This window comes from Coffea arabica, chromosome 2e, assembly GCF_036785885.1.
Source record: "Coffea arabica cultivar ET-39 chromosome 2e, Coffea Arabica ET-39 HiFi, whole genome shotgun sequence".
Taxonomy (NCBI): Eukaryota; Viridiplantae; Streptophyta; class Magnoliopsida; order Gentianales; family Rubiaceae; genus Coffea; species Coffea arabica.
Window position 1 is genome coordinate 8,964,586 of NC_092313.1, and position 10,483 is coordinate 8,975,068.

The window sequence follows — 10,483 nt, forward strand, 5'->3', positions numbered from 1 at the left end:
GCTGAACTCCTTGTAAGATTTTGCTTGGATGAGCACTGATAACGCCAAGATTTATCTTAAAATAAAATGGGCTTGGCTTCTAAAACCCAAAGTTGTTCCGCGGGATGATGTCTCCTGCAGCTGTGATGGATAACTTCCTTCGACCCTAATGAATTCAAGCATTTGTTTTCCTTTACGAGAACCGCAAGTCTTACAACTAGAGGGAGGCCTCTTACTTTATAAAGAGCAATTTCATTACTTCAGACATCAATAAAGAAACCATATCAAATCTGATATCAGCTTTGAAAAAATGGAAGATCAAGCAAGCTGCTAATTGACTGATGAACTCCTTTAAGTTAATTTTGCTCGCAAAGCTGAGAAAATTCTGCCCATTTTACAGAAAGTCAAAAACAGTTGCACACCAGCCATCAGCTTCTATCTGATGACAACCAAAAGTTGTAGTAGATATGCGGTCACAGGCAAACAGGACAGAGAAAAACATATAAAAGAATATATCTTATTTACGAATGAATGAAGTAGAAGAAGATGCCATTTGTCATTCCAACTATACAATGCTGAGCATTCCACATATAATCAGAAGGACGGTGCAAACTACAACACAGATAACAACCTGTAGAGCTCCGCAAAGGCAGCAGGCCGATAAATGGCTCCCTCAAACTGTTATAACTCGGAACAATTAATTCCTATTATATTTTTTACAGTATAGAGTAAGCTCGGATCACCTCAACAATAGGTGCCCGGCATAATGGACACTTTCCTCCTCCTCGAACCAACTCATTTGCACATTTTGAACATGTACACATGTGCCCGCATCTACAGAACAAGAGTTGTATCAAATTAAGAAGAAAGTACCTTGTGAAGATTACTTGAAAAAAAAAAAAAGTGCCTGTCATTTTAAATACAAATCTCTTCATATTGGTAAGCATACCTGTACAATAGGGAATCAATCTGGTTATCACAACAGACACAGCAGGTCCCCTTCCTGACATGACCCCATTTGGACCCATCCTCTGAGGTCGCTGTAAGCCCTGAAATATTATTCAAATCACTGAAACAATTGGTACAAGTAGACTTACAACTGAAGCTTCATATATCTCATAAGAAAATTGAGGAAATATTACTGAATCTACACTCAGAAATTGGCCCAGTATGAGCATTGAACGCGGAATAGATTATGTAAGTACATAGCTCGTCAAAGGGAATGCCAACTCATTGGCGATTCCCGTAAAGTTGAAAAAATGAAAGAAGTTTTGCATGAAAATCCAGCACAGACCTTGTCCGCCAGCCGATCTATTGAGAGCAGCCGAAACTTCCTGTCTGACTGAGCGCTGCAACTCCAATTGCATATCCATGCAAGCTTCCAACATTCTCTGCATGTGATTCATACCTTGCTGAAGTCTTGCCATGTCAGCCCTCAAATCATTAATCACCTCCCACTCCTGTTGCAGTAGATATTCAGGGATTTAGCCCAAACATAAATAACAGACAGATGGATGACTTAATTGGTAGTCAACACACCAATTTTTATGAATAACTATGATAGAGATAAAAAGAAATATGTCTAATTTTGCTAACTATAGAGATCAAAATGGTCATAAAGCTTTCACAGTTCTAGTCATTAACCAAGACATCTTGAGTTGAATGATCATTTAAACAAAACTGAAACCTTGGAAGAACTTGTTCAAAGTAAACAAGCCTACTTCATATGTCCTGTATATAGTGAGTTTTAGGTGAATGACCTGGGTTAGACATCAAACTAATGACGGACACAACAAACTATCCTAGAGTCATTACTTTCTAAGAACTTCAAAAGAAGGCCATGGAACATTTTCCAGTAATGATATTCAAAAGAAGAAGGGCATCCACCTATGCCCCATGTCATGTCCAAATTATCCAGAATGCATGTGTTTCAGATAAACCTTGGAAAAAGACCTGCGGATTACTCACAAGTTCAGTGCGATGCACACTTTGACGAGGCCAACTGGAATGATGCAAATCCTGATGCCAAAGTGGTTGTGGAGGAGGTACTGGGGGAGATGGTAGTACTATTGAAGGTCTACCAATGACATCATTTTGATCATCATTTCTTTCATCATCCTGCTGTTCCAGATTCTGCTCTGGAGATGCAGGAATTGGCAAGTTCCTATGCAGATCCCAGTCAATTGGAGAGCGTCCTTGCCTTTCCACATATGACTGAATTAGTTGATCCAGACTTTCCCGAAAGCCACTGCGAAGAAGATTAGAGACACTCCTCCTACAGTGAACAACCAAGTTGAGGAAGTGGATTACCCAAGCAAACATGAGGAAGTCAAATACAAATCAAGAGGAAGAATCAGAAAATAGAATTTACCTGCTCAAAAGCTCTCTGAGTTCCATGCTATACACATTATCATCATCAGGAGGATGAAACCTACTAAGTCTCCTATATGGAACAGCACGCCGCATTCTTGGAGGATCAGAAGGTCCTTCGGACCAATTTTCTACAGCTTCTCGAGAGCCATCTTCACGCCAAACCTCATTTGCTTCTTGAAAACGACGATTATCTCCACCTTCATTTCCTGCTGTTCTGAGGGACCAATTAGTTCTTGAATTTCCAGGCCAATTTGCATCCATATTTTCTGAAATGCTCTCTCTCCATTCATTAGATTCATTAAAGGTCATCTCAGGCTGGATATGTCTCTCATCTTCAGTAACCTGTTCCTGCATATCCCTTCCTTGATTAGGAACTGCTTGCTGATCCATCCCAGTGACAGCTGCACTACCATCTAAATTTCCAGTACGTCCTGGCAAGTGATGAAGGTTGCTTTCCATACTCCCAGAATGAGACTCCTCGAGACTCTCATGTTCACCCTCCTGAGAATGATTTGAATGAGTCGAATAATTTCTAGAATCACTGTTGTTATTAGTAGATGAGGTTTCATGAGGGCTGCTTACATGACCCCGAACTATAGTTTCTAATCTGGAGCGAAACCCTTCCCTGGTTGCAACAGAAATAAGTCAGGGAATGAAGATGAATTACGCAACAATATAGATTGGCGAAAGCATGGAAACCAAAATACATAAGCACCTACACATTATAAAGCAAATGAGTGGACTAAAATACACCAAAAACCACTAGCATATAGAAAATGTATAACAATGCATTATAAAGCATTCAGAGACAAACTGTACCTTGAAATGAAGGCCAAAGTACACCGAAGAATGAACAAGCATATATTCATCGTATAAATCATGAACCAATCTCTTGACTCAAGAAGAAGAGGTTTCTTAGTAACCAAGTAGCATTATATGCCAAGACCACTGATCACCTACTAACAAATAAAAACGAACAAAGGACAATGCTACACAAAAATGGCAGATAAAAGCACCTATAATAACAGATTCAAAAGCATGAATAACAATTTTATAACTCCAAAAGATAATACAGTACATGGTCTTCAACATTGTCACAATTCAACTTCAATTCAATTTTCCAATTAAAATGATAAGTTATATAAAACATTCCCCAACAGAGTTTAAACACGATGGAATATCAAGTCTTCAAAACAAATTGACCCGGCGGGGGAAGGATGAGGAGAAATATGGCAACGAGCAGGACAACATAAAATGTCCTATACAAATGTTTGTTCTGCAATTCAGACAAATTCATGTAAGTGGCCCCATAAATAGCGATACCTGATAGCAGCAAGAAGTTTATTAAGATGTCTGAAAAGTTTTGGTTTAATAGGAATACAAAACCATTGACTGAGTAACCATGTATACACCAGACATCAAAAAGAAACAATTATTTATATTCACCAGTAAAACCCAAAAAACAATACTTATCAAAGAAGCTACTTCAAACAAAGGTTTTAGCTAAATATCATGAATGACCAGAATACTGGGTAAATAATCAAACATTGAATTTAGTTGTCAAATAAGCATTAAACTAAGCTCAACAATTTTCACAAAATAACCACAATCAAGTAACAAAGTAATACATGCAGAGGATAAAAAGGTTAACAACAAAGTTTTACACCAAAAAAAAAAGAAATAGATTTATGAAAAGCAGAAAAGAGAAAAATTGGAATCTGGGTCGTGCAGACTACCCACCTCAAACCAGAAACTGTGTGTCTTTGCCTCAACTGAACTAATTCACTAGCTGCCACTGAAGGTGGTCTCTCTTCCTCAACAGGCCTTTCATTCCGTAGGAATCTGCCCCTGAGTAGTGACTGAAGTAAAATACATAAATTTCAGGTCTTCAAGAGCAATATACAAAAGCCAAAGACAATGTCTCAAAAAACAAAAACAAAAAAAAAAAGATTTTCAGATTGTAATTGAAAATGATGATCTGCGTCGAAACTCAAGTCCTTCATAAGCACTTTCCAGTTAACAGACAAACATGTCCATTGCATGAAAATCTTCACCAGTGACGTTTTCGTTCTAAAACTTTTATGGGGAAATAACAAAAACAGTATCAAAATCCATTCAGGAAAACTTCTGCATTCAAAATTCAAGATAGGTGCTTAAAAAACATTATAAACACTCTCTTCGAGACTTCCAGTAAAACCTTAAAAACTGAAAATTAGAATACCTATCCAAAAAAAATTTTAACTGTTTTCTCCTAACATATACCTTAACCATTCCTTCCAGCAAGATATTATTACCAAGAAGTACCTAATCTAGATGTTCATATCAGTTTCTCCTACCAGGAAAACTTATAGTTGTTAGTAACCCATAAAGCATAACAGCACAAATGTCCTGGGGCATGGTGATGCCAACATTCACACAAGAAGAATTTAGGGCACTTCTGCAATAAATTTTGTAATTTAAAATAAGCGTGCACTAATTCACTATCTATAAAGTTATCTAATAATGTAGTGATTAATCTAGCAATGACCTAATCAGACACAAAAAGAGGAGGGGGGAGAGGAAGAGAAGTGAAACAAAGTGAAAAATCTTAAGTGCAACGTAAGGTATAAATAGCTCTAGCGCAGAGCTGAGGCTATTGAACAGCACTACTTAATAACTATGTCAAGGCCAAAACGCACAACACAGTACATAATCGAAGAACCTGCAGGAAGAAAAGTTTATGGTGCAACATACCCAAATTACTCAAAAAATGCATCACTTGTATCTTTTCCTTCTTTCTAGACATATCTTGTAGCCACAAGTACTTCAAATCAACAAAGACAGTGAAGTGACTATAAAACTTGAACTTTGCTCGCTAGATTTAGGGAAAATGACTAAAAATGAAAAAAAAAAAAAACCACAACCTGCTTCAATCAGAATCAACCTGACAGAGCTAAAGTGCAATACAAAGACACAGCAGGCATCAATGATAAGAAACTAACCTGAATTCGGTTGCGATGGGCAAAGTCAGATACAGCTCGATGTTCCAACAAACCTTGAAGTTCCCTCTGTCTTTCCCTCTCAATCCTGACAAGCAAATCAAGTAGAGCTTGTCTTCCACGCAACCTCAACATGTCTCTGCGGATGTGCTCTGGTTGACCTTCTTCCTGGTCACCCATTGAGCCTTCACGAGTTTGATCAACTTGAGCACCAATCGCAGTGGTCTCTTCCTCCCTATGGGCACCACGAGCTCCTCTCTGCTGGCTTGTCATCTGGACCCACTCCCTGACAACTCTCACCCTCTCACGCTCAGTTTCCCCAAGCCATTCCCCTCTAGAACCACCATTCCTCTGAGAAACACCAGATGAGTGGTCCCGGATTCCAGTCTCCATCCATCCACGGACAATATGCCTAACTCTTTCCCTCTCTGTATCACCTAGGTCAGGAGATTGCTCACGACTAGAATTATCTTCATCCCTGTTGCCATTCTGCTGGCTAATAGCATCATGGGACCAAGTTCCATATTCATTCTCACTCTCGCTGGCATCCTCCAGGCTACCCTGATTCTCACTCTCCCGACTTTCAGACATGTTTGTGCTAGAAACATTTGTATTAGGCCCAACACTCCTCTGCTGCCTCAATCTTTCCCTGACCCGCTCCCGAGCACGGTCCAATACGTGTTCATCCTCCAATTCCCGCCACATTTGCAAAATAGACGAGGCCTGAGTGCTCGGCCTCTCAACATTTCCCTGTCGCCTTGAAGTTGGAGACTGTGATTCTCTTAGGAATGAAGAATCAAGCATGGACACTGTATGCAAACCTGCAAGAGCAATCAACTCTGATTCACGGTTCCTCCTCTCAATAGTGGTAATCATCTCCTGCGCCTGCCTTGCAGCCCACCGGCTCAAAATGCGCGAGTGACGCCTCCTGGCAGCAGATGACTCAGCCAAATCATCCCCCTCAAGCTCCGACCTTCTCCTTCTCCTCACGAGTTGTTCACCCTCATCATCCTCATCCTCGGTATTTCGGGGAGAACTGCAGGACGCAAATGACATACAATCGTCCAAATGCCCCCGCATTAACTCCTCCAACCCCCTTTCAAATTCAGCTCGTGCATCATCAGCTGTCGTGGTGCTTTCAGGCTTCTGTTGAAGTTGTTGCCGAACATCCGTCATCTTCACCAGCTATAGCCTAAATAACCTACACAACAGTCCAATACCACCACCTCCACCACCAAAAGAAAACAAGAAAAAAGATCCCCTGATTATAGTTTTCCTCAATTACAAAAAATTCCCATCATTTCCCAAACCCAAAAGAGCAAGTTCGCACATCCTGTTTCTTTCACACATTAATCCACTCAATACATTGAAGAAACAAGGGAAAGACTAAACGTAAACCAAACCCTAAACCTAATCCTAAATTGAGATCAAACCCCATGGAATTGACAAAAGAAGTGCACTTTTTCATCAAATTCAAATCACTTGTTCGGTACATCTCACCTGATCAAATTAAACACGTCAAACTCCAAAAATTCCTCCCATCACGACATCAATTAAAACCAAAACAAAATTATAAAAGAACACGAAAAACCCAAACCAACGAAATTAAGATCTGGAAAAAGCAATGACGATAAGTTCCGCAAAATCTTGGAAAAAGAGAAAATGAAATTGTGGAAGGCAAAGAAATAACGTACCTCAGAAGCTGTGCCTATACGTCGATTGCAGTGTCGAAACTACCAATGACAAAACCCTAACTTGCTTCAGTGATTAATTTATTCTGACTAATATATAAATTAGAATTAGAACGAAATGCAGAAAGAGAACGCAATAGTTTTGGGGAGGGAGGGGAGACGGATACGAGGAAAATCGGAATATAAATAGAGAGAGACGCTTATACACTACACGTACAAGAAGAGAGAGAGAGAGGAGAAGACGAGAAAAGGAGATATGAGAGAGAGAAAAACTAATTTTTTATGAATTTTTTTTAATTGTGAAAATCAATTAATTTCTGAGATATTTTTTTTTTAAAGTGTTCCTGCCTTTATTTTAAAGGAGAGGAAAGACCGGGAGTTTTTTGGGTGGAAGAAAAGAGGCAGAGACAGATGCGCCGATTAACTGACGAAGTTGACACGTCATCACTTGCCGATTTCCGATTCATTTTAACCAAAAATTTTTCTTTTTTCGCTGACACATTATTCTCACACTGAGTTATATTAGTGGGGACCCAATAGGGCCAATGAATTTTCTATACTACGCCATGAGCATGCTCCGGTTTGCTTCTAGTTTTGCAAGATTTGATTATGAAAAAATGATTATGAAAAATAATCTAAAAATAGTATTTGACAAATTCTAAAACTTAGTTTTTATATTAAAAATTTAAACTTAGATAGAAAAGCAAATGATAATATCAAATTGATTATCTAAATTAAAATTTATAATCAGATAAAATAATCAATAATCAACTGATGATGACTTTTATAACATCAAAATTTTCAAGCCCAAAATTAACCCACTAAGGCTTGCTTAACTCTTGTGTTCAAAACTAACATTCTTTTATATACATATATATATATATATATATATATATATATATTATCTCCTAGTTGAAGAAAGAAAAATACTTAAGTTTTTTTTCTCTTCTGTTTTTTTGGTAAATAGGAGGTCTTAAATCCAATACCTCTTGTTTATAACCCCTTTCACTTTAACACCCAACTCAACCTTCTCCCACATTTTTTCTTGTTTTGTCAATATGTAATTGGAAAAAAAAAACAACATTTTTTGGGTTTATTTTGTTTCGATTTGATAATTTTATGTTTAATACTACAAGATGATTAGGAATAAAATTCTCATGCACCATTTAATGATTTGAGTCGGTTCCAACAATTTCTTACCAACTTTTGGAACGTGTCCGAATCTCAAAGCGCAATTGACCAGCCATCGTTTTTTTCTTTTTCTTTTCTTTTTTTTTTATCTTAAAGCACCAATCATCGTTTATTACTATTTGGAAGCCACTGCGACTACCCATAACAGAAAGGAGTTTTGGATAATTACACAAAAGAAGCCATATCCTATAATAGTAATATCTTTTTATCCGTTTGCAAATTAGCCATTACATCTTTGCATTATCTATTGCAATCCCATCGAAACGAAAATATGCTTAAGTTTTGAACTTTACTTCCAGGCTTTGTCTTACTAACTTAACTCTCATCTTATTGAGAATGATTTTCAAGATATTTATTCCACGAGTAAGAAAATGTGCCAGATGTGGAGTTAAAAACATGTTCACAATAATATTTTTGCGACCCCTTGGTTGGATCCAATTTTTGAGCTACCAGTCACCAATGCCCAATTTTTTTTCTTTTTTTTTTTTTTGAAGGCCAGTGCCAAGATTTAACTATGTTTTTCTGCCCCGTCTCGAAAATCTCTGCTATGGTATTTTACTAACGTCTATGAAACTCAAGGTCAAAAGTCCTAGGAAAAACAGATCATCGTCTCCACGAGTGTTTTTTTTTTTTTTTTTTTGCATTGGAAGCATATTCTCAATGGATCGATGCAAGTTCTTGAGGAAGAAAATGGCATTCACACTTCACAGCCATTGACTATGAAGTTGCTCCTACTGCATAAAAAGGTCAGATGAATAACTTTTGCAGTAAATGCCAAACCAATGTCAATAACGCAGCATCCAGAGTTTAGGTCAAGCTTCCTTAAACGGTCCCTGACTTTCATCAAGTTTTGTTATCTGCAGGGGGTGGAAATATTCATGACCAGCAAACCCTAAGGGTGCACAAGATTCAAACTACTCGTCTCAAACTCGCGAATATCTCGTCAATAGCTTGATTTGGACTCGATGTTGAGCGAGCTCAAGTCGAGTTCGAGCAATTCGTTTGAACTCGTGAGTCAATTTCAAACTCAAAATTCTAGTACTCGAAGCTCAACGAGCTCATTCAAGTAGTTGCATTTTTTAATTAAATTATTAGTATTACAAAATTACTCGTTTAGGTAAGTTATTTGTGAAATTTATTATAGATATTAGAACCATTAGCCAAGCTTGAGGTTGAGTACTTGAGCTTGATTAGGTTTGACAACTATATCGAGTTTTTTCAAGTCGAGCTCGATGTCAAGTAGAAGCCTTTCGAGTTGAATTTAGACTTCGACTCTTAGATCCGTTCAAACTTGAGCACCCCTTCATTCATCAAATTTGAGCTCGAGCATTGTGATATTTGAATTAGACTCGACTTTAATGCATCTCTACCAAACACAAGATATCTTTGTATTTTTTTTCGTATAATCCTTTTTTTTTTGTTGAAAGAGATGATGGAAACTGACGTCGTATCAAATCATAAAAATGGCAATAAAGTCTTATTTAGCCAAATATGGAAAAAAAGAGAACGAGAGAATCAGAGTATCTATTGGAGGACTTCAAAAAGGCAAAAAATTTTAGGAAGGAGCACGTAGTGAGTACTGAAGGACCAATTAAGCCTTCTGGACCATGCACAACAAAAATCATGCCCTTTGTCTTTCTATTACGCAAATTAGGCGGGTGCAGCTGTAAGATACATTATGAGATTATATGTTGTTTTCATAGTTGCTGATGTTGAAATCTAATCTCTCAACAAATGGCCATTGCTTGCCTAATATGCCTTGCTTCACCTCGTTGAGAAAATCCCTCTGACTCAATCATATCAACCATCAATCTTATTCTATTTTGCAGAATATATATTTAAACGAAAAAAGTCAAAGAATTGTTTCGTGTATGCTTTCATTGAATTTTGTTGAAGAACGACTTTAATCTCTTTTGTTTTGAATAAATTTGCCCCATGATCTAATTATGTCCGTAGCTGAACGACTATTGAGCAAAAAATAATATCAAGAACTCGCGCAGTTAGTGAAAGCGTCCATGTATAAACAGCCACAATTGCAGTGTAAATGCATGACTTGTGAAAAAAGATAAAATAAAGTCACATTGAGTAATTTTTTCTCACGGAAAATTTTCTATAACGCATAGAGCCAGTTGAATGAGGTAAAAAGTGGAACAAATTTATAAGAGACCACCAAATTCATTTTTTGACCGCAAATATAGTTAAAGGAATTTACAATGATATGGGGCAGATCATGGTTGGCTGACGGGAACTAATTGTTGAGGCTCCAAAAGG

The 10,483-nt window shown here is 37.6% G+C and overlaps 1 protein-coding gene across 2 annotated transcripts; it reads right to left on the reverse strand.

The window, feature by feature from the left end:
* Nucleotides 1–470: 470 nt before the first annotated feature.
* Nucleotides 471–7,238, reverse strand: LOC113730746 (uncharacterized). 2 transcript variants are annotated; one of them, XM_027255630.2, is made up of 9 exons: nucleotides 7,025–7,238; nucleotides 5,334–6,830; nucleotides 4,093–4,211; nucleotides 2,935–2,977; nucleotides 2,351–2,853; nucleotides 1,948–2,254; nucleotides 1,274–1,439; nucleotides 929–1,028; nucleotides 471–813 (listed from the first exon to the last, which is right to left on the reverse strand). In XM_027255630.2, exons 2-9 carry the CDS (start codon nucleotides 6,504–6,506, stop codon nucleotides 696–698), a joined length of 2,529 nt encoding a protein of 842 aa, XP_027111431.1. In that variant the 5' UTR covers nucleotides 6,507–6,830; nucleotides 7,025–7,238; the 3' UTR covers nucleotides 471–695. The 2 variants fall into 2 exon arrangements, with proteins under 2 accessions (XP_027111431.1, XP_027111430.1); XM_027255629.2 differs by having other exon boundaries at nucleotides 2,351–2,977.
* Between the last annotated feature and the right edge of the window lie 3,245 nt (nucleotides 7,239–10,483).

Bases quoted from the DNA above. Each gene is read 5' to 3' on its own strand.
- LOC113730746 (XM_027255629.2), bottom strand. From the start codon at position 6,506: ATGACGGATGTTCGGCAACAACTTCAACAGAAGCCTGAAAGCACCACG. The intron at 4,212-5,333 runs GTTAGTTTCTTA...ATTTTACTTCAG, and splicing joins CCCATCGCAACCGAATTCAG to TCACTACTCAGGGGCAGATT. The intron at 1,440-1,947 runs GTGAGTAATCCG...CTACTGCAACAG, and splicing joins GTGTGCATCGCACTGAACTT to GAGTGGGAGGTGATTAATGA.